General features: G+C 35.5%; 2 protein-coding genes and 3 pseudogenes across 3 annotated transcripts; all 5 read right to left on the bottom strand.

The window, feature by feature from the left end:
• Positions 1 to 206: 206 nt before the first annotated feature.
• LOC143530550 (UDP-glycosyltransferase 85C2 pseudogene) lies at positions 207 to 1,645 on the bottom strand (annotated as a pseudogene).
• Positions 1,646 to 4,399: 2,754 nt separating this feature from the next.
• LOC143530503 (UDP-glycosyltransferase 85C2-like) lies at positions 4,400 to 6,275 on the bottom strand. Its single transcript, XM_077026025.1, has 2 exons — positions 5,558 to 6,275; positions 4,400 to 5,370 (listed from the first exon to the last, which is right to left on the bottom strand). Exons 1-2 carry the CDS (start codon positions 6,045 to 6,047, stop codon positions 4,424 to 4,426), a joined length of 1,437 nt encoding a protein of 478 aa, XP_076882140.1. The 5' UTR covers positions 6,048 to 6,275; the 3' UTR covers positions 4,400 to 4,423.
• Positions 6,276 to 6,435: 160 nt separating this feature from the next.
• LOC143530527 (UDP-glycosyltransferase 85C2-like) lies at positions 6,436 to 8,966 on the bottom strand. The gene is made up of 2 exons (XM_077026042.1): positions 8,448 to 8,966; positions 6,436 to 7,534 (listed from the first exon to the last, which is right to left on the bottom strand). Exons 1-2 carry the CDS (start codon positions 8,950 to 8,952, stop codon positions 7,146 to 7,148), a joined length of 894 nt encoding a protein of 297 aa, XP_076882157.1. The 5' UTR covers positions 8,953 to 8,966; the 3' UTR covers positions 6,436 to 7,145.
• Positions 6,582 to 7,130, bottom strand: LOC143530549 (UDP-glycosyltransferase 85C2 pseudogene; annotated as a pseudogene).
• A 3,666-nt stretch (positions 8,967 to 12,632) lies between the features above and the next one.
• LOC143530526 (DNA mismatch repair protein MLH1-like) lies at positions 12,633 to 18,033 on the bottom strand (annotated as a pseudogene). Its single transcript, XR_013134869.1, has 15 exons — positions 17,721 to 18,033; positions 16,727 to 16,899; positions 16,584 to 16,656; positions 16,201 to 16,335; positions 15,875 to 16,085; positions 15,643 to 15,791; positions 15,438 to 15,539; positions 15,248 to 15,317; positions 15,044 to 15,173; positions 14,863 to 14,957; positions 14,669 to 14,777; positions 14,400 to 14,565; positions 14,094 to 14,255; positions 13,402 to 13,767; positions 12,633 to 12,897 (listed from the first exon to the last, which is right to left on the bottom strand). The product of XR_013134869.1 is annotated as a DNA mismatch repair protein MLH1-like (transcript).
• Between the last annotated feature and the right edge of the window lie 5,737 nt (positions 18,034 to 23,770).

The raw sequence follows: 23,770 nt of genomic DNA, 5'->3' as shown, positions 1-23,770 counted from the left end.
TACCTTTTCCTGTGAACACCAGCTCGCAATATAACCTCTCTTTTTTACATGTTCCACAAACTCCGAAGGCAATACTGTGGATTCACCTACCACTAGGTCAGATCTAGTTATCCAAAGAAAATAGTGGTCGCTATTCGTAAGTCCCCAACCAAATTCTATAACATCTTGTAACGGCATCATTGTAAAACTCACAAAGTTCACATAAATCACGGAGTTTGGTTCCTTGGATTGTAGCCACTGAAGACATCGGGTTCTTCTTTCCACAAGCTGTATGAATCAAAATTCGACATTCCAAATTGTTTTTCTTCGTTTGGTATCTGATTAAGAAGTAATTGCATTGGTCCAATCGTGTAAACTTTAGGAAACATGGATGAGAGAGCATCCACAATATTAGCCTCTAAAGCATCAAAAGTGTGGAAGATATTGTGTGAAACATGGTGGGATTTCTGTGTAGCGTTAATGCAAAACGTAAATTCCTTGTCATCGGGATCCGTGGTCCGGATGATGCTGTTAAAATCTTTTAGTCGTACTTCTTTCATTCCAGGGATCCAATCAACGATGGTGTCTAAGTACTGGTTGTTCAAGCAAGTCTCTTCTGTGTATATGAGCAACCAATAGTACCAATACAACTTGAACATACAAATAGAAGGTGAACATTGTTGTAAGGGAGGGCCATGTGGTCAACGGACCCCGGCCCGACACCCTGATAGGCCCGGATTTTTAAAAAAAAATTGTATATTGAACCGTAGAAGATGAGTAAACGCAACAATTTAACTTTTTCAAATAAGATTAATTACTACATATTTAATAGAGAAAAAATAAATTATATGTAAGAAGGAAATTTAAAGAAAAAAGAAATTCAAAATCTGTCATGTAAAAATTAAAACGTTACAAATTAATCTATATTGAAGGGAAAAAAAGGTTCTATTTATAGACTTTTAGGTCAACCAAGAGGGTGACTTTCAAATAATATATATATAGGCCTAAACGAAACTAAATATAATAATTAGGAACTAGGTTATTAACTTATTATTATACTGATTATAAATTGTGTACGAAAATGAGGTTAATTATTGAATTTAATTTGCCATTTGAATTTCTCTATTGAGCAAACAAACTTATATTACAACATCCAACACACATAAAAAAACAAACCTTTAAGTGGTGCAAGTCCTTTTTCCACAAGCGAGTGGACTTGGTAAATACACATATAGCCACATGCAGCAAAAGTCCAGTAGAGCATGATAGGGATTCCTAGTTGTTGGGCAGCGTCAACGGTGAAAGCTGACATGAAGCCATCAGAGATGATACGAGTCGGAGGAGTTGGAAGTTTAGTGGCCAGATCAAGAAAAGGAGCTAAGAAAGTGGTTTCAACATGATGTAGGATTAGTCCAGAGCCGTCGTCGTCTTCAGAATCACGAGGAATGCCGTCAGGAATAGTTTCGAATTTGAAACCAGGTGAGCCGTCGAGGCAGTGGAGACCGCTAGAATTGAGCATACGCTTGTGGATGTGCTCGGTGTTGACAAAGGTTATTTCGAGTCCCTTGTGGTGAAGAAGTTGTGCTAGTTTGAGCATAGCCTTAATGTGACTTTGTGCTGGTAGTGGGATAAAGATAACATGAGGCTTTTTTTCTGTGGTGTCCATTTGTGAGATTATGTTTTCAAAGAAGGTTGATGCTTATATATATATGGACTATGGTCTTAGTGGACGGCTAAACGTTTGTTGCATGTCTTTCTATTTGGATTTGGGGCCGTCCTCAATTATATAAAGTTCTTATGGCCCTTTTTTATTTTATTTATTTTTTAATATTTACCCTTTATTTTTTAATATTTTTTCTAATTAGTGATATTATTTAGATCGATTACAAATTAAATTAACGTGCTAGTTGTGAAAATCAAGTAGTGTAATTATATATATAATATAGTGTAATTATTTAATTACATTGTAGTGTTACACTATACTACAATTACACTATGTTGTATATATAATTACATTATTTGATTCTCATAATTAGCACGTTAATTTATTTGTATGTTAAAATAATATAAATAAACTTAATGTGAGCTTGTGACTGTAACCTTTAATATGACTTATCTTAAAAATTACTTACAACAAACCACTTTATCAAAATAAAAAGGATAAAAAAAACCAATTACATAAACAAATAAAAGAAATCGTTATTCAAAGTTGAAAACACATATTTTTTTTTCTGTTGATTAAATATATATAACGGAATTAAGTGGTTAGTAGAGTCACTCTATAATATAATAATATAAACAATAAATAAGTTGAAAAGGTTTGACTACATCTGTTTCCAAGATTAATTTAAGGGTGGAAAAGAAATAAAATAGAAAGAAAAAAAATATTATTGATTTCTAGAGGATTTTTTTAAGAAAAAGAAAAACAAAGAAATTTAGAGAAAATTGTGCACATGAGTTCATTAAACAGAGAAAAAGAAAACATATAGAATGAAAACAATGAAAAATAAATAGCAAATTGGAATAAAATATTTTCTTTCTAATTTGAAAAGAAACAAAAAAAAAGGAAAATAAAATAGGAAAGAAATGAAAACAAAATTTTTTATTTTATATTCTTTTCTCTCGTTAAGTGAATTCGGAAGAGAACGATATATTCGTATGGTAGAAAGTAGTTGCACTTTGTTAATTCTTAGCCACACATACAAACAAGAGCTTTTTTATCTTCCCACCCACCTTTTCTCCTTGCTCTCTGACAACTTTGGCCGGAAAAACCAACTATTATCCTACTTCTACTTCTTTTATTCACCTTGCTTCAACTCTGCTTCTTCTCTTTTTCAGATTTTACAGGGGCCGATATCTAAATTTACAGGGACAGTCAAAATTTTAACATATATATTTTTTTTTTCAAGGGGTCGACCGACCCCCTTACGGTGGCACTAGCTAGGATTGCCAATGTGCACATAGATCTCTTGCATGGATCTAGTACGCTACTATAGGTCCCAAAACGACCACCGAACGGTTTTGCTCTCGATAAACATGTCGAGACGGGTGTGGTATAAACAAACGATCGAACAAATAATAAAAGATAATATCGAACGACTCCGTAATCGGTAATAATAAAAGATGCATAACATTAATCTAACCGATCCAACCCAAGGCGAGCTCCCCTTGGGTGGTTGTTTACACCATACAAACACACACATAAAAGACTATAAAATGTCATATTTATAGCCTAACACAATACAAATAAACTAAAAGATCTCTCCGTTGAAGCTAAATGTGTGTCCCGAAGCTCTCGTTTCATGTCCGGTTTCCTCGCCGGCTTTAATTATTTACTTGACCATTAATATATAACGAGTTTCGTCATTTGATATCGCAAGTCACAAATATTGGCCTTACAGCTACATGATAAAGGATTTGTGCGCAAGAAAAATGAGCATGTTGCATTAGCTAGCTAGGGTAGAAATTTGTAAACATGTACTAATCACCTGATGCAGCATACTAATAGAGAACGAAGGCTAATCACGTTGATTCTGTAAATACACATGATGATCCTTCCCCGAGACCCCCAAATTCGACCCAAAAGGCTAGAATTCGTAAAGGAAAATCGTTTTTTTATTATAATATGTTCAATGATTAGTCACAAGGCAATCATAACAACTAATAAAACATCCAAAATGGGTTTGGGCCAACATAAACAACCACATGCCCAACAACAACCAAAAAGAAAACCCAAAAACTAGACGAAAAACATAAAAGTGGCCCAAAAGTGTATCTAGAAGCCTTATTTCGGAAAAATAAACGGGATAACCCCACTGCGTGGTCCACGTTCCAACGGTCATTTTGACTGGTAGTACGCTTGAAACGGAGGCCCGTAGTAGTGGCGAAACTTGGACTGAAGCACCGGGGGGGGCGAGCTCAAAACGTATATAAAATTTCACAAACGAGAGGGGGGGCGGGCTCAAATTTTCGACCGAAAAGGCTAAACTTACACTACGTATAAAAAATTTCGGCCGAAAACGGGTAAATTTACACTACTGCGTAAAAAACAGGGGGGCCGGGGCCACCCCGGGCCTCAACTATACTTCGCCCATGGCCCGTAGCCCAAGTGATGCCCATTTTCGTGCAGCATCTCTGGAAGCGCAAACTTAGACCTCCAGAAACATCATGACCCGATCTTTTTCGCTTTGGCCCACATCATCACCGGTCGCTAAAAAGGAAATTTTTAAAGTAAAATGTTATTTCAAAACATGTTAACGGTCAAAATGGCTATATGTAAAAGTTTGAATGGTAGAATATATATTCTTGTGGTGAAATGATGAAATATAACTTAATAATATCTTAAAAGACCAACTCGTGAAACAAAAGGAGGAATACATCATATTACACACTAAAATTTTATCTCAAATCCCACATGAAACTCTTGGGAAGTTTGGAGATATGTTTAGTTCTTTGACAACATAATCATTTCCTCCACAAGGTTGCTTACACTTAAGGACGATGGACCGTTTGGACTCGTTGCTGCATAAGCCTTTTCCTGCCACTCTCTGGCTTTGATCCTCATTTTGTTACCTCCATCTCCCATTAATTCTTGAACAAGATTTTTAACTTCCTCTCTTTTCACCTTTGTTCCCATTTCCAATCCAACCTCCCATTCTTTGCAAATATATCTAGAATTGGTCATCTGGTCCCACAAGTATGGCCAGCATATCATCGGCACCCCAGCCGAAAAGCTCTCGATGGTGGATCCCCACCCACAGTGAGTCAAGAACCCGCCAACCGAAGGATGGTTAAGTACCTTTTCTTGTGGACACCAGCTCGCAATATAACCTCTCTTTTTTACATGCTCCTCAAATTCTAGAGGCAATACTGCTGATTCACCTACCACCAAATCAGGTCTAATTATCCAAAGGAAATAGTGGTCGCTATTCATAAGTCCCCAACCGAATTCAATAACATCTTGTAAAGCCATCACCGTATGACTCCCAAAGTTCACATAAATCACAGAGTTTGGTTCCTTGGATTGGAGCCATTGCAAGCAGTCAGGCTCTTCTTTCCACAAGCTGTATGCATTGAAATTTAACATTTCAGATTGTTTTTCTTCTTCTGGTATCTGATTAAGAAGTAATTGCATTGGTCCAACTGTGTATACTTTAGGAAACATGGACAAGAGAGCATCGGCAATACCAACCTCCAAAGCGTCGAAAGTGTGAAAGATATTGTGTGTAACATTGTGGGATTTTTGTGTAGCGTTAATACAAAATGTAAATTCTTTGTCGTTCGGGTCTGTGGTCCGAATGATGCTGTTAAAATCCTTTAGACGGATTTGTTCCATTCCGGGGATCCAATCAACGACGGTATCTAAATACCCATTGGTCAAGTAACTCTTATCTGCATACGTGAATGACCATTAGTATTACCTTTTGTATATATAGACAGAAGGTGAATATATATGGTTTAGCGTTATTAACTTGTGTAGAGGAAAGGTGTATGTATCAAGTGATTGACGGTTCAAGTCGTATGATAGACAAATTAATGTGTAGATTTAAAGTATGACAATAAAACATAAGAAGCAAACCTTTAAGTGGTGCAAGTCCTTTCTCTATAAGCGATTGGATTTGGTAAATACCCATGAAGCCACAAGCAGCAACTGTCCAGTAGAGCATCACGGGGATTCCAAGCCTTTGTCCAGCGTCAATGGTAAAAGCCGACATGAAGCCATCTGAGACGATACAAGTCGGAGGAGTTGGAAGTTTGGTGGCAAGATCAAGAAAAGGAGTTAAGAAGGAGGTTTCAATGTAATCCAGGAGTAGTTCTGAGCCATCGTCATCTTCGGATTTGCGAGGAATGCTGTCAGGGATAGTTTCAAATCTAAAACCAGATGAGCCATCGAGGCCGTGGAGACCGCTAGAATTGAGCATACGCTTGTGGATGTGCTCGGTGTTAACGAAGGTTATTTCGAGTCCCTTGTGGTGGAGAAGTTGTGCTAGTTTGAGCATAGCCTTTATGTGACTTTGTGCTGGTAGTGGGATAAAGATAACATGAGGCTTCTTCTCAGTTGTATCCATTTTTCTAAGTGTGTCTTCATAACAGATTGATGCATATATGTATGATCCATATAGACTGCTAACAATAGAAAAAATAAAGATTACTCATTGGTTTAAACGTTCATTTCTTGTCTCTTTATGGTGGATGTAGTACGGTGTCTTAACACTGGCGGCTGTAGCGTGATATATTAACTTTTATAGTAAAACAAAAGTAATATCCAAGACAAACAAGACCATAGAAAGGATTAAAAGACGGCAGCTGATATATATCAACATTGATCCCTTAGTTACTTTGTAAACCAAAGTCAACTTTTATATTCTTTCAGCTTGTTTAAAGTTTATATATTTGGTAATTTTATAAAAAATCATAAGAGGTTGATAACATGTTTAGATATGCAAATTCATGTCTTGTGGTAATGGCTCATTTTCAGATCCATGATTTCAGGAAGCAAACATTTTTATTACTCAAGCTTTTTTATTATTAAAAACAAAATCTGGAACAATTTCCTAAACCAGTAACAATGAACGATTAAATCTTAAATAGAAACCAAAATATTACAATGAACGAGTACGCATATAGCTTTGCGATAGCACCGTAATTTCCTTGACCATTTCATCTACGTTACGCAAAGATGAACCGTTAGGACCAGTAGCAACACGAGCCTTTTCCTTCCACTCTATGGCCTTGTCTCTCATTCCACGACCTCCTTCACCCATCAACTCGTGTACAAGCCTACTAACTTCATCCCGTTTCACTTTACGCCCCATCTCGATCCCAACCTCCCATTCCTTACATATAGATCTACAGTTGGTCCACTGGTCCCACCAAAACGGCCAACATATCATCGGCACCCCAGCTGACAAGCTCTCGATAGTGGACCCCCATCCGCAGTGAGTCAAGAACCCTCCAACCGAAGGGTGGTTCAGGACCTTTTCTTGTGGACACCAGCTTGCAATAAAGCCTTTCTCTTTTATATGTTCTTCAAATTCACGAGTCAAACCCGCAGATTCCCCTGTCACTAAGTTAGACCGGATTATCCAAAGGAAAGAGTGACCGCTATTAGCAAGTCCCCAACCAAATTCTATCAAATCTTCTAACGACATTAACGTTGTACTCCCTTAGTTTACAAATATGACAGAGCTTGGTTCCTTGGACTGAAGCCATTGCAAACACTCCGATTCTTCTTTCATTAAGCTGTATCCTAGTCCGCGTTGCTTATTTTCCTCGGGTATCTGATCAAGAAGTAGTTGCAACGGTCCAATGGTGTAAACATGCGCATACATCGAAGATAATGCTTTGACAATATTAGCCTCCAACTCGTCGAATGTGTGGAAAATATGATGTGAAACTCTGTGAGACCTTTGGGGAGAGTCCTTAGTATAGTTGAGAAGCTTGTCATTGATGTCAGTGGTCCAATCCATTGCGAAATCCTTAAGACGGATGTCTTCCATTCCCGGAAACCAATCAACGGTTGTGTCTAAATACCCGTTTGTCAAGTAACTTTCATCTGCGCATACAATAAATATGAGAAATCAGTTAAGACCATATACCTAAAAGCATGGAAAAAATACCTATTGTGATCAGGCTTTTAATTAGAAAAACACAAGTAAATTAACTAAATCACCATAGTTTGGATTAAAAGCTATGACAAACTCCAAATTTTTGCAAAAATCACCCGTCTATTTAAGTTTGAAATGTTAAGTGTGTAAGAATGCTTCTATAGTTCTATATCTAAGACTAACTTTTATTAGTTTTTCTGTTAAGTATATATAAAATAATTAAAACATCATGTAAGCTAGTATTTTAAAATACAGATTATTTATGTAATTTACTCTCTTTTTTTCCTTTTTCTTTTATAACAGCAAATGTCTGGACATCCGGGATCACGCTGGAAAATGGTGCCTTTCGTCTAAAGAACATAATGTGTTGGTTCAACACGGCCCACCTACCTAAAAGGTTACTCACAACTGGAAAAACTTATTTGCTCAACACGGAACAGATTGCTCCAGTTATGACTCAAGCTCATGACCTTTGTTATGAAAAGTCATGAGACCGATGCTTGCTTTGGCATAACTCAATTTAAATTTACTAAAACAACGAAACCCTATGAGAGACTCACAAGAGTCTCATGCCCATGATAGTAATCCCCATTACCAACACAAGGGAGACTATTTAACTCAAACATGTTACAAGATTGAAACCCAAATAATCTAAAGTCTAAACATGCAAACTTTTAAAACTTAAAAGACTAAAATAACTTATGTCAAATCTTGAGGATCATTTGTGTAACTTACTTAGATATTTCCATTAACATGAATGTGATAAAGACTATATTATCTTTTAAACGTTTAAAAAAAAAAAAAAAATCTTTTATTTTTTGTACGTATGTTACTAAAATATAGACAGATAAAAAAAATAACCTTTAAGCGGTGCAAATCCTTTGTCGATAAGAGACTGGATCTGGTAAAACCCCATAAACCCACAGGCAGCAAGTGTCCAGCACAGCATGATCGGTATCCCTAGTTTTTCCGCAGCATCGATTGCGAAAATCGACAAACACCCATCCGAGATAATACAAGTCGGAGGGTTCGGAAGTTTAGTCACAAGGTCAATGAAACGACCTAAGAACTTAGTTTCTAGTGATTCCATAAGTAAGTCTCTAATAGCAGTGTTGCTAGCTTCCGAGCTTCGAGGAACACCATCTGGAATGGTTTCGAAACGGAAACCAGGAGCCCCGTCTAGGCAGTGCGGGCCGGCTGACTCGAGAAAACGTTGGTGAATAAAGTCTGTGTTCACGAAGGTTATCTCGAGTCCCTTGTGGTGGAGAAGTTGTGCTAGTTTGAGCATGGCTTTTATGTGGCTTTGGTCGGGAAACGGTATAACTACAACGTGTGGTTTGTTCTCGGTTGTGGTCATTGAGTCCATGGTTCTTTTTGTGTTTTGTTAATACAAATGAGTAATGAGTTGAGGTTTATATATAAAGCACTTCAGAGAACACGTATCAGAGAACACGTACATGTGACATGTTGGCAACTTGGCATCACATGACCAGTTGACCACTCTCTAGCCATTTCAAAAAATTAAACTTTAAGCCTTGGCTCCCAAGTTTGGCATGTCCTACCCTGTTTGAGCCATCTTTGACTCAAAACTTAAAAGGATGAAAGATAAGTTTCTTGGTTCCTTCAAGGTTCGAATGATGTATACTATAATTGAACGTTGATTAGTATAATTTAACTTTTGCATGCATTACCAACTTAAATGTGTTGTGTTTCATAAAGTTATAATTAATTTATATATTGGGTTTAATGACTTGCGCCAATGATCATGTTAAACAGGTCGTGTTGTTTGTGTTATGTAACTATTTGTATTTTGATGGTGTTAAGTGTGGCGTGACAATCATGTTATTGGATCAGCTAATTATGTTTGATTGTGTTAAACATGTTATGTCTTTTAATACACTTAGTAAACATATATTCATGTGATGTTAGAATTTATAAAAGTTTATAGGTTTAGTTAAACGCATCATATCAAATTAACACAACACATTTAGTCAACTCTATAGGTGTGGGAGCATGGCTATAAAGTAGATAAATAAGTTGTTTTCTTATGACATGGAATAGTTAAGAAGATTTTAGATATTTAGTCATGTGGTTAATCAAGCGTCTAGCTATCAGAATCAAATAATTTTATTATATATAAAGTTAATTATAAGATATAAGACAATTTATATAATTTTCAGTTATAATACTTGAATAATAAATATTCTTTTAAGTCAAGATAAGGATACAATGATGCCCACACAAAATGAAATCCCTAAACCTTTGAAAAATAACAACTTGTCCCCCAAGTTGTCATTTCCTACCTTATTTGAATCGGCTTTGACTTCAATGAATAAAGGAAAAAATATATATATAGGTTTCTTCGTTTTTTCAAGAGTTTTTACAATTACAATCAAATTGAAAGTATCGACCGGTTCGGAGCGAGAAACAGGCATGAAACCGGTCCCCTATAAATCTCTTGGCAACCCGGAAACTGGGCATGAAACCAGTCTTGTTAGCCATTCCCCGCTTGAACCGGTCATAGATGAAGGAAATTTAGTAGGTTCTAAGTGATACTAAGTTCATACAGATCATTCTTTACATGTGTACGAGATAATTATTAGCAGGTTCTAGTGATTCAATTTACGGATTAAAGATCATTAGCAACATATTTAGGTGCTAATTTAAGTAGTTTTATATTTATCTTGAAGTTTTCTTGTTTTATTGTTTGTAAATTGGATCACTTAGGCTTTCATTAAATCAAATTAAATTATCGCTTTATCATAATCTTTATTTCTAATGAATTAAAAAGAAAAATTTGTAAACATCCACCCTAAAATAAAAAATTAAGGATTGTATTAAAATATTTATATTGATAACAACCTCTACACACAATGAAGCTTTTCAAAAATCAAATAAGCAAGTTTAAAAAGCTCACTCAAACACCCCATCTTATACTAAAATTGTTGAAATTATAAATGACTTTCAATTAAATAATAGTTAGTCTGTTAGTGATACTTTGTAAGGAAATAATGTATTAGATACCATTTACAAAACATTCTAGAATAAACAATTTTACAAAAGAATTTAAACCAGTGACTTTAACAATGTCTTCAACAATGTGTTTGGTTGTAGCTTGTAAGATACAAACTAAATTGTTCTAAGAGTTGGCTAGGAGTTAGTGTTAGTAATAAATCCTTTAGCAAGGATTTCATGCTTCATCTAAAACGAATGCATAGTCGGAGACTCGGAGATGAGCTAACGAGCTCGAAACAACATAAGGCTTTTCAGCTTTGATCGTTGGTTAAAAAAGAAGAAAGTAGATAATAGCATCTGCAAAAACAATTGGGAGAAATAGACCCCCTGATATCAGGAAAGGAACAACTTTTGCCCTACACACCATTACGAGGAGAGGGGCTCCAATTGAGGGGGGGGGGGGGGGGGGGGGGATTTAAATAGCGGACGTTGAGGTGGAAGGAATAGTTGGGTGGGGTCACATTTAATTCCAACCAATTAAAATGCTCCACTTACATTTTCATATACAAAAGAAAAGATCAAAGAATAATTGTTTTCAATTAAACTATTACTCGTTTTAAATGAAATGTTAGGGAATGTTCTCCGCCTACATGACAGTGACATTATGATACTTATTGTTAACTAAAGCCCCTACACACGGTCTTATGTGTCCATCATCTCAAAATAAATATAGAAGTTCGTCATATATTTACACAAAAGAAATCAACATGCATTTATCTTGTAATAAACAAAATTGATTGCATCACTTTTGGTTTATAACGGTTAGTAATATGAAATGAGCCAAGCCTAAGTATCCATAGGAACACCATCAATAGTGCAGCCATTACTACTAACTGCACCATCAGTAACCATAAGAAGGAACTGAGTCATTAATAGGAAGTGAGCCATGAACACCAGCTTACTACAAAGGCGGCTCGCTATGATGTGTGGCGGTGGACTCTTTTACTAGGGAAAGGAAGAAGGGGCCTAAGCATAGCAGATGCCGTACACTTGAGTGGAAAAGAAAGAAAAGGAAACTGCAAATGCACGAATGGAATATGCACCTGCAATTGGTATTGGTCTAAAGAACCGGGAAAGCAGCAGTAAATCTTTGGAAAAGCCAACTTCTTTTTGTCTTCGAGCTTGAATTCTTCAATCCACTGATCCGTTCCTTCATATACCTCCCCACCAATAGATAGAGACAAACGGGAATAACCGATCCACGTCTACAAAATGGCAGTACCATGCAACTGCTTCAAAGCTAATGTGATGCTCCTTGGTCAAACAAGATATTGGCGAATACCACAGAAAGCAGCAAGCACTACTCTAAAAGTAGTGAGCTCTGCAACAATACCGAAATAAGTAGGGTAGTGCCCGCAATGGACTTGCCTTTCCGGCGTACTTAATTTCAAAGACAGCTACCTATGTAGGATAAGTTTAATTCATTTTCTTCTTTCATGTTTCGTATCAAACCTACTACTTATCATCAATATCTCATTCATATTAACTTCATTTAACCATTTTTGTACAATTTAGCTCATTATGAAGCTCTCATCATGGAGAGCAGAAACCCATAAATTGTTAATTATACAACTAATACATTAATACAATTATTTGTAGCTAAAGTTAGTGAAAATCATATTTTAATTTATTTTTCCGATAATCCCCACATGAATGAAAATCGATTGGAAAACACGAAAATCTCGATGAAACCTCAATGGCTGAAACTTTAAGTGGATAGGTACTTTATTAACTTTAAACCTCACAATAAAAATGTAGTCTCACTATAAAAACCTAGTTGTAGTTTTAAGTATTTGACAATATATGTGCACACATGACTCTACTTAACCAGGTTCATGCTATCACTGTCATGTCCGTTATGGTTCGGGATCACTAGCACAGTTCTCTCGCCTAAGTGATTTACCAAGTGAACTATTAAAAGCCGCATGCCTAACCTAATCTAGTAAAACTAAGTACTTTACTAAAAGTGTCAAAAGTAGTTATAAAAATATTAATATAAGTAAAACCAACCTAAAAATATATGGATGAATAGAATAAAACACATGCCGTGAAACATGTAGAAGAAGACATGCCAAAATCAAAGAACATGAGTTAGAAATTGCCACCATGTACACACACCAGGCACGAAAACTAGACGTGTTAAGTGATGGAAATTTGAGGAGGCGCTAGAACAGAAACTTACAGGAAAATCTTATACAGATAATCAATAACCTCCTTAAGCTATCTACGTGCAAAACAAAGGAGGGTGTGCCTAGCATCTTTCAAAAACCCGATATAGCTTCTCCAGGGACGCCACCTACAGATCCAACATCGCCAGAGTTCTCAGAATATGAGTAAACAACTTTATAAGTAAAATATTAGGAAGTAAAATAATAATATTAATAAGTTATATATCGGCTCGATCTAATCTAGGAGTGTCAAATGGGTTGTGTTCGTAGGTGAACCTGTAAAAAACGAAGCCGAACAAAAGACGGCTTTCACGGGTTGACAAGAACACGACCCGTTTAACCCAAAATTTATTACATTTTAATTCTTAAAAATTACATGTTTACAACAAAAATTCAAATGCATATAAAACAATTACATCCAAAGTTTCAAACTATAAAACTTGATGCCTATTCTGCTTTAACTTTTATTTTGTAAAATAATACCCAAATGAGTTCACATCGGTTTTTTTTCAATAAGAACAGATTTAAATGGGTCAACCACTCAACCTGCAAGCTACCCATATCAATTCCAACCTGTTTAGCCTAAAACCTAACACACGAATATCAAGTTCACACCCATGGGAAAATCATACCTGCACAAACGTTCCATTTGCAGCCATTGAAGTTGGGGGCTTAAAGAAAAGTCGCATAGAAGAAAATAGGACATGTTGTATTGACCATTCTCGCTGGGCCCACGCGTTTTCAGCTTCTGATATTAACTCGTCATCAACCCCTACAATTTTGTTCAAGAGAGTAATGATTCAAAATACTGGATTTATTACAATTTGTATAATTGGTTTTTATGATTAATATTGAGTATCCATACCTTCAGAACCTCTCTTATAAAAGTCTGAGTTATCACCTGTTGGATTTGGAAGTAGAGGCGGATGCATAGCATAAAAGTTACCAAGAGCAGCAGCTATTGTTTGAAAGCAAACTTTCTCATCATTCCACACCACCTAAACAAGGAAACAAAACCACCAGTTACGTAACCTTCCCTAGACCAAAGCATAAGATAAACATTTTTATACTATTTATATCTCCTCTCCTGTCTTTTTTTTAATGTAAAAAAATGTGCACATGTGCATATACATAGTGTAGATGCATATGTGCATTTTGACAAAAACAATATCCATACCATTATTTCTACAGCAAATTCTAAACATATTGAAATGTAGAAGCATTATAGACAATTATATGATATAGTACAAGGGTTAATGTAGTTCTTGCAGTCTCAACATATCCAACTACATATGTGTGTGTGTGTGTGTGTGTGTAAACTTACATCGTTTCCCAGACACAAAACGAATTCTGGAACACGGTCCATGTCAGGTGTGTGCTGGTCAAGTATGACCGGAAGTCTTGACAAATTGCCTTGTGGGTCCACATAAATGCCGAAATATTCATCAAACATTTCCGCCTTTTCTGTAAGTAACTTCACGTTCATCTGTGTGAAAGACAATGAAAAGATTGAACTTTAGTTAGACATGAAGCATTTTTATATTGAGCTCTAGCTATATACAGAACATAAAGTGCAAAAAGCATGGCAGATATACTAATTAAAAGTGAAGCAATTGAAAAGCAATCTTACTTCAGCAATCTTTCCTTTTAAGTCGTCACTTTCAGTGCCTTCTGACTCTGGATCTTCCTCCTTTAACGCCAACATGATTAGTTCTTGTAATGGAGCAGGATCACTTAATTGTATTGCATTAAAGTAACCAAATCGTTGTAGAACCAGTTGATACATGAGTTCTTTGCTACAAAATAACAATACTCAAAATAAGAAGAATATAATAACTAAATCGTTGAAAATTAGTAATCATTACTTTAAGAAACAGATAAACGAAGCTAGTATATTACCTCAAATTTACAACATTAGCAAGATACAGATGAGTATTATGCTGAAGGAGAGCAAAAACATCATCAGCCATTCCAACATATGTGCAATTCCTTACAATGTCCAAAAGACCTACAAAAAATTAAAAAAGCACTAGCTTCACTACCACAAGATCATGCAAATTTCAAAAAAAAATAATAATAATTAGTCTGCATACCAGAATGACAACCATGTTCAACTTCATTGATAAGCTCCTGAACACTTGTAAGATCAGCAGTTTCCTTGGGATTCCTCCTTTGCCTGATTGAAGACCTGCAGTCAAGTGACAGTATGTGCAAGCATGAGCCCATGGTTGTTTATTGGAGAAAGCAATTTATAACTTCAACAATTATTATAACCTCAAAGAATTCAAAGCACCATTTCTTTCAAGTTGCCTAGAAGGCTTTATTTGCACGTAGGCATGCAACCTTCCAGAAGGATCTTGTAAATCCGTCCGCACCATCTTATGCGGATATAATTTTTGGGAACCTTTAAATTTATACAAAAAAAAAGTTAGAAGATTAAGATAAATGTAAGTAGTAGATACATATCACTTTGCATACCAGAAGTTGATGTATTTATAGGAGAAGCTTTGCTTGCAGCTACTTTACTGGCTGGAGAGGTATCCACTGCCTGTTAAGCACATAAAACAAAAGATACAATCAGTATTGTACACTGTAATTTGGCATATTGAGAACATAACCTTCTACTAATGATACGTATTGAGAAATGTAACGGGAAAAGACTACTCACTACTTGTTCTTGATACGTACTCGTGTCATTGAAGTTTCTTAGCTTCAATTCTATTGTTGATTGTATCTTCTCAATAATGACCTCCTGGTTCAAAAGACTCACCTGCATAAATAATATAAGTTGAAGTCTAAAGTCAAACTGATTATCACCACTTGGTAAAAACCCTAAATATATAGAGTAAGATACATGCAAGAAATATCATTACCTATCTCTTTGTGGGATGCACATTAACATCAATATGCTCAGGAGGTAAGGTAATTGACATATATATGAAAGGCTTTGATGCTTTGGGCAGAGTCACACCATACACAATTTCAATTGCCCTCTTCAGAGCAGTACACTCAACTAATCTTTCTGCAAAAATAGAAAATTATGCATAAAAGTCAATAAATTAGCAGAGGTCAAAGTTTAATAAACATGTAATACTGAATACATACCATTGATAAAGAGAACCATGGTAGTCTTCTTCGCAGAGTAATTTGAGTCGGATATATAACCACTCATTTCAAAAACTGAACTAGAAGAATTAGCATCTGAAGCTTCGATTTTTATCAGATTGCGAGCGACCGAGACTCCATAAACTGATCTGATTGCATCAAGCCTTGATGACATGGCAACTGAGTGAACATCAGCTTTAGATGCACCATGCTAAACAGATGTAACAGTAGACATGTAGAACATATTAAAACAATGATACAATATGGGAAGTATATAAATAATAACTTTAGTTTGAAAGGCAACAACAGCTCCTTAAATTACTCACCTTTTTGCAGGAGAAGCTCACGTTTTTGTGATGAATCGCAAACCGACTTAACAGATCAACAATTTTTGGATAATCATCAGCAGAGCTCTGAAGAGATTTCCTTCGAGCAATCATGTTATAGAATAAATTCTCAATCTGGTAGAAACACGAGTGGCATCAATCAAAAGAGAATCTTTTTACATATTCACATTCTCAGAATCTTGCTAATTAAACATTGGCGTAGATCCTAATAATGGTGTAACATTTTCAGAATTTTGCTAATATCATGCCAATAATTCTACAGTCCACACGCATTCGTGCATGTACACACGCTTAAAACGCACAACCACTATGTAAAGATCGTTTTAACACATGAGAGTGTATACAAAGGAATAGATTCACACCATTATTTGAGTCCCCTTCACAGCAGCACAAGCTCTAGGTTCATGCTCCATCACACCATCTCTATAAGAAACCCTAACACAGAAAATTCGAAAATAAAATCAAAATCAATCACAATCAATAAGCAGTAACATAAACAACATACCTATAACCATGCAACTGACCAGTAGTAATTGTAGTAACAGTAACATGAGCAACATAAGTCATACTTGCTAGGGCTTCTCCTCTAAACCCCATTGACTTAATTGACTGCAAATCCTCAAATGCAGACAGCTTTGACGTTGTATGCCTCTCACATAGTATCGGCAAATCCTCATACTGTAAGCCAATTTCCGCATTTCGAAACAAAATGCAGCGTTAGGGAAAATTTGCCTCTACATTACGACAAAAAAAAACAAAAACAAAAAAAAAAACAATTTCCGGATTTCAAACTAAAATGAAATGTTAGGGAAAATTCACCTCTACATTAACTTTAAAAAAAACAAATTTTAGAGGTGCTAACGAGCCGAGCCTGAGCTTGCCTTATTTAACTTACATAGAGCTCAAGCTCGTGCTTGGCTTGTTTTAGTCTCTATTTATAAAGCTCAAGCTTGGCTCGTGAGTAGTTTTTGAAGCTCGAGCTCGGCTTGTTTAGTTGTTTACTATTTCTTAATTAACTTACATATATTTATATTTATATTATTCTAATAGAATTTTTTTTTCAATTATAATTTTATATATAGCATGATGTATATTTTTTAGTTATTTTTTCATAATACTAAATAGAATTATTAAACTATAAATATATTATAAAAGTTAAGTTAATGACAGGCTCGTTTTGGCTCGCAAGCCAGCTCGAGCTCATATTGTGAAGCTCGGACTCGGGCAAGTTCATTTACTAAACAAGCTTAGTTTTAGGCTCGAGCTCGGCTCAATCGAGCTTTTTCACGAGCTGATCTCGAGTAGCTCATAAGCAGCTCCACTCGTTTGCACCCCTACAGTCCTATAATCCCGAAATAAAATGCAAAGGTAGGGTTCTGAATTTTTCAATTCACATAAACTGAACTAATTTGAATATAATAACAAACAATTTCCACAACTTATAATTATTCAATTTGTGGAAAATTACATATGAACATGAACTAGGGTTAGGGTTTTACTCTAATTCCGTGGCCATCATCGGAGACTTGTATGAGTTTGAGTCCTCCATCTTTAACAGACACATTAATCGATGTAGAACCGGCATCGAGGCTGTTTTCAATTAGCTCCTTGACGGCGGACACCGGCCGTTGGATCACCTCACCGGCGGCAATTCGGTTGACGACGGACTCGTCAAGACGGTGGATCCTCGGTGGTTGTTGTGGTGGTGGAGGATGGACTGTGTCTGTGTCCATAGCGTGTGGTGTTGGTGGTGGTGGTTCGGTTGTTTCGAATTCCATTGCCGGTGGCTCCAATTTGGCGGTAAAATTGGTTTAGAAATGATATGCGTTGAGCTGGCTCGCTTAGTAAACAGTAATTCGAGTGAGGTTTTTTTTTCGACCGAGCTTCGAGCCACGGGGTATTTGAACGTCGTCATTGGTATTGACAAGGGCGAATCAATTAGTTTCGATAATCAATTCCAATGTCATCGCTCTTTTTTTATCAGAAAATAATTGTTTTTTATCCGAATTTTACCTCGTTTGAAGAAAGTCAATAAATATATAGATAAACACTAACCTATTGAATCACAATGGGTTGTCCAAGATTATTACTTCTTTTGAACTATTTAAAAACCCTACTCTGAATGGTAAACGAAATGTTTGACGTGTAAAAGAAGAACAATTAAAGATATAAAGTCGAACACTTACTCATGGATATGGATATGGATATGGAGTAGAGCAATATCCCATTCTATCGATTATAATTCATGATGCTTGTTCAATTTTTACTTATCAATTTTGTATGCTTTCTTACTCCTTGCTATAATTTGTGTGTGTATTCTGAAAAAAAATGTCATTTTTAAAGAAGATAAAGGATAAAAAAAATTTGGCGGTTATAATTTACTATTTTCTTTCTAAAGAAAATTGAATTGTGTTTGAATTGGATAAGTATTATATTACGTAATATGTTCATAACTAAGTCAGATACCCTTTAACTTTACTTTTGAACCTATGCTTATATTCATCATGACACCAAAATGATAGAAGAAACATATTTAGTATACAATTTGATACTCTTAAGATACAAGCCTGTTGCTTTATATCATGCAAGTTCAAATGGTATTTAGTTGGCTTAGTTCTTTAGATATGTGTTGATGGTTGTGGTGTGATGTTGATGTCACAAACCTTAGGTGGTGGTATTTAGTGACAGGGATACAATATGGGGATTCATTATCTGTTCTTTCAGGGGGGGCACTATACCACTCATTTCTTGTCTAAAATCCATAACACATTTGTTACAAGTGCATGTGCAAAGGCAATTATATTAGTTTAAGCTTTTAATTAAATTATACATTTCATATTATTTTTTATATTTATTTGTTTATTGATATTTGACACCTTCATTAACCATGTTCCAAGTGTGATGATGAAAGATTACGGGTTTATTTGGTCGTATAGAAGATATATAAGAAATAGTTATTTCATTTTGTGTACACATACAAAACAATAGTTTAGTAAATTGTAAATTTATTCCATTAAATAGCAAACTATATATGATACTAGTTTAAGGTCCGTGTACTACACGAGTAGTTTTTAAAAATACAATATTTAATAAATAATAAGTATATAATAAACAATAAACCCGTTAAATACTATTAATACAATTGTTGTACAATAGTCTTTAAAACAATTTTAAAGTAAAACATATTTATAAATATCAAATATTTATAAAAAAAATATAAAGTAAAGCATAAATTTTAAAAATAGTAAGTATTATTTTACTATTATAAATTTATTAAAAATGGTGAGGTTTAATGTGGACGTGACAAGTGGCAAAACTTATAGCTTTTTATTAGAGAGTATAGATATAGATAGATAGATTGTTTGATTGATTGATGGTTACGCAGAGACCAAAAGTGGCCGAGGGCCTAAGAGGAGAAAAGAATGGGCTGGAAGGCAAGCTTGAGAGGCCCATGACCAAGGAGAGTGAAGCCCAAAACATGAAACAAGAGAACAAACATAAGTACATAACTACATAAGCATCATTAATATGACTAGTAGAATATTAAATTGACCAAAAATGTATTTTTTTAACAATTAATGCATATAAAAAGCAATATATAAGCGACCACAGTATTTCTCCGTATCTAATTAACAAGATTGCTCTTCGTTCAGCATTTTTTTTCTCTTTGGTTCTGTCTGTGGCTCTCTCGTCTACGTGTATTTTCAGGCACTAGTCTAAACTGTCCTTCACTAGGCTTGTGAACAACCTGATATATTCATGCATAACAAATACTTGCCGGCTATTTGGCTATAATAATATTGTATTTGCTTATAACTTAATAAAGTAATGTAAATTTATTGGTGTGTAATAGAGTATGAGTAATATTTGTTGTTAAAAAAAATGTTTATAACTTAATGAGCTATTGATGTATAGTTTGGAGTCAAATTATGAGGATTTACAATGTGTTTACTGCTTAGTCATATAAACCTGGTTTTCTTAAATAACCTTTTTTTAGAACCGCAAAACATGTTTATAAATAGTTTACGGAAAATACTAATTTTATATTCAACAATTATAATTCAAAAAGCATATTTCCATATTTATCAATTGTTCTTGTTTAATAAATCCAACTACAATGTGTGATAATTTAAAATCGCGTTTTTATTGTTTTATTTTATTATTAATTTTTTTTTGGTTTACTTGTTAGGGTGTTTGGGGCACCGTTCGGGAGGTATGACCCCGATTCGGGCATAGACCCACACTAATTTACCATGTCCAGCCTTCATGAAAAATCGAGTTAATTAAATCGAATGAGAGGGGGAAGGGAGAGAGATATTTGACCATTGAGAGAAATCAACCAATCATGGATTCATGATAATCCTTTTATTTTTATTAATTTTTTCAAATTTTTTTCTCCATCAATCTCTATGCATTCATAATAAATTTTCATAAACTTTTTATGTTTGAGGAAGTGACAGATCTAGAAAATTTAGTCAGTGGGTACAAAAGAAGTTCAACATAGAACTCGTCAATTCAAACTAAAACAAGTTAAACCAAAATGGGTCGGGTCAAACCGAGTGTGAAGCCACCATCACCCTAATCTATTCGTCTCCTACTAATTCAAAATTTTCAATTAACTAATATGGGCTTAGTTGTTATTGTTCATAACAAAATTAAATTTAGACTTAAAAATTTTGGCTTAAAATTTAAAAAGTTTTGTTTGGAGCACTAAAAAAAGTATGAATGGGTCACTAAAACTTTTTGGATGGGTCGCTAAATTATTTTGGGATGGGTCACTTGGGTCTTTAGACTTAATATATTACAAATTTATAAAGGAAACTATGAACTTGAATTGATGCAAACGCTCCCCCTGACTGAACACTGAATCCGCCCCTAGTTTGAGGTGGCACTCACTCATTTATTCATTTCTCTATGTAATTCTCCTATCATTCTTGATACACCACTAATACCCATAATAACAAAGTAAATAGTATTAGTTTATTTTACCCTTATTAGGGAGGAGGGGTGGTGGAAATCTCATCACACACCCTATCCAATCAAATTATGTCACGTCATCAACCCCAAATCCATCACATTTTGATAGAATTTGGTAGTGGTGGAGTGGTGTGGTGTGATAAGTTTTGGTATATATACATACATACATATATATATATACATATAGGTTTTTGAGTGAGTGAGAGGAGTGTATTTGGAGTGTATATATATGTATATATAGAGAGAGAGAGTTCAATCACTCAAACCCATCACTTGCGTGATGGCCATCACGCAACCATACCCATCACGCTTGAAGAAAGGACCGGCGGCGTAGTTCAATTACCCATCACGCGTGATGGGTGGCTTATCACCCCCCCCCCCCGGTTAGTAGTGTGTTGACACTTGACAGGATTTCCTAAATCTATTAATAACGGGTTCTCAACGTGAAAAAAGTTGGTGTTTCTTACTTTCTTTAAAAGAGGAATCTTAGGCGACGTGTCTGAAGATAATATTTGTTTTTTAGACCTAACTCCTAAGATGGCATGTTAAGAACTTTTTTTTTTTTTTTTTGAACTATAAACTTTTATAAACAACTGAAAACCGCAAGAACCAAAACACCAAGGGGCAGCCTCCACATCCCGGAGAGCAGCCCAAAAAACGAAAACTTACATTAAAACAAAGTTACACCAATTAGACCAAACTAGCGATCTCTTTCTACCCTTATTTTTTAGCCAAAGAAACCCAAAAGATTTAATATCACAAATAATATTTTCAATCTTAACCTCTTTTCCTTCAAAAACTTTTTCGTATCTCGCCTTCCATAAACTCCAACAAGCTATAATAATACCATGGAACACTTCTTTCTCCAAAGCTCCGAGCTTTATCGACTTATGGAGCTCAAGAAGGTCTCTAACCGAAAACCCAAAAATTTGGGGCACTTTGCACCAACGACTAATATGCTCCCAGACCACGGCCGCGACATAACAACCTGTAAAAATATGGTCAGTTGATTCACAACCTATATCACAAAGACCGCATGTGTTATCGACCACCCTTAAATTCTTTCTCTTCAACGCCTCGCGGGTAGGGATTCTATTCATCTCGGCCCTCCATAAGAACTTGAGATGGTATTTTTAATTATTTTATTTTTATTTATTTAATTTGATAGTGGAAACATTTTCCAATGTTTTATTTTTGCCCTCAATTGTTATTGTTTTTCCAAATGCGTTTGTGGTCCTGAAATTGCCTCTGGATATCTTTATTAATCTTATCATAAAAAACATTTTTTTGGTCACGTACCATACCCACCAACTCCTAATAATTAAATGTTTATAACCTGAATTTACCTAATATTTTTAGTTTCTTTTTCTTAAAATAACTTTGGTATTGATAATTAAATGTTTATAACCTGAGTTTGGATACTTGATGAATTATGAGTTTATAAAGTCAATAGTTGTGACATCAGCTTTCTATAAATTACTTTAACCAAGTCATTCAAAAATTTCCAAAAAAGATAAATAAATAAATGTTTCCCAAAAATCATTAAAAGTTAAAATATTACGTAGTAGTAGAAAACTTTTAAGATTTATGATGTTAAGTTAGAATCATGATGGAAACCATCGAATATATCAAAGGACTTAGGGGGTGTTTGGTACAGAGAAAAAGAATGGGAAGAAATGGAAATAGAAATGGGAGAGAAATGGAATTGGAGAGAAATAGAAATGGGTGGAGAATTGACAATCATTTCCTTTGTTTGGTACAATAGAGAAATGGGTGGAGAAACGGGAGCAGAGACGTGATTAGGGTTCCGCCGCGGCATCATCATGGTGGAGAAATGGTGGCTCAGAGACGCGTCGCAACACCGCGAACGGAGTAGAGCGTCATCATCATCGCCGCGCAACATCAACACCGCGATTTAGGGTTCCGCCTCGCAACACCGCCTCGCGATTTAGGGTTTCGTTTTGGCTCAGAGACGCGAACGGACGTGGCTGCGGCGTCGGCCGCCGTGCCGGACGTCGGCATCATCATCACCATCGCCGGTCGGAGCATCATCATCATCATACGCGAACGGAGTAGAGCAGAGACGCGATTTAGAAGCAGAGAGAATTCCATTTCTCTTCCAAATGGAGAGAATTGGATTTCTCTACTTTTTGCCTACACCCAATTCTCAGAGAAAACCAATTCTCCGCCCAATTCTCCGCCTAATTCTCCCAAACAAGAGAAACCTAATTCTCCACCCTCAAATCTCTCTACCAAACACCCCCTTAGGGTAGGACGATTTCGATCATATCACAATATCATCACAATAGCCATGCTTAGAGGTGCACAAATCGGGTTTTTTCTAATACCCGGGTTCAGATAAGGAACCGGTTTCGGGTATGATCGGGTATTGGAAAATCGGGTATTGAGTGAAATCGGGTTCGGGTAGGGTATTGAGGAGAAAAACTCAACCCTATGTACCTGGGTAGGGTATGATCGGGTTCGGGTATTGGAACCGGGTACGACCGGATATTAATACCCGGTTTTGAATTTGTAATTTTTTTATACATTTTTTAATTTGTTTAAAATTTAA

Source organism: Bidens hawaiensis, unplaced genomic scaffold (assembly GCF_021521415.1).
Source record: "Bidens hawaiensis isolate Kalapana, Puna unplaced genomic scaffold, B.hawaiensis_p1.1 tig00008947_1, whole genome shotgun sequence".
Taxonomy (NCBI): Eukaryota; Viridiplantae; Streptophyta; class Magnoliopsida; order Asterales; family Asteraceae; genus Bidens; species Bidens hawaiensis.
Note: the sequence above shows the minus strand (reverse complement) of the source record. Positions and strands in the feature narration are given on the sequence as shown.

Excerpts from the sequence above, each read along its gene's own strand:
- LOC143530527 (XM_077026042.1), bottom strand. The coding sequence starts at position 8,952 with ATGGACTCAATGACCACAACCGAGAACAAACCACACGTTGTAGTTATA. Across the intron at positions 7,535-8,447 it reads AGGATTTGCACCGCTTAAAG|ATGAAAGTTACTTGACAAAC; the intron begins GTTATTTTTTTT and ends TTGTATGCGCAG.
- LOC143530503 (XM_077026025.1), bottom strand. The coding sequence starts at position 6,047 with ATGGATACAACTGAGAAGAAGCCTCATGTTATCTTTATCCCACTACCA. Across the intron at positions 5,371-5,557 it reads AGGACTTGCACCACTTAAAG|ATAAGAGTTACTTGACCAAT; the intron begins GTTTGCTTCTTA and ends TCACGTATGCAG.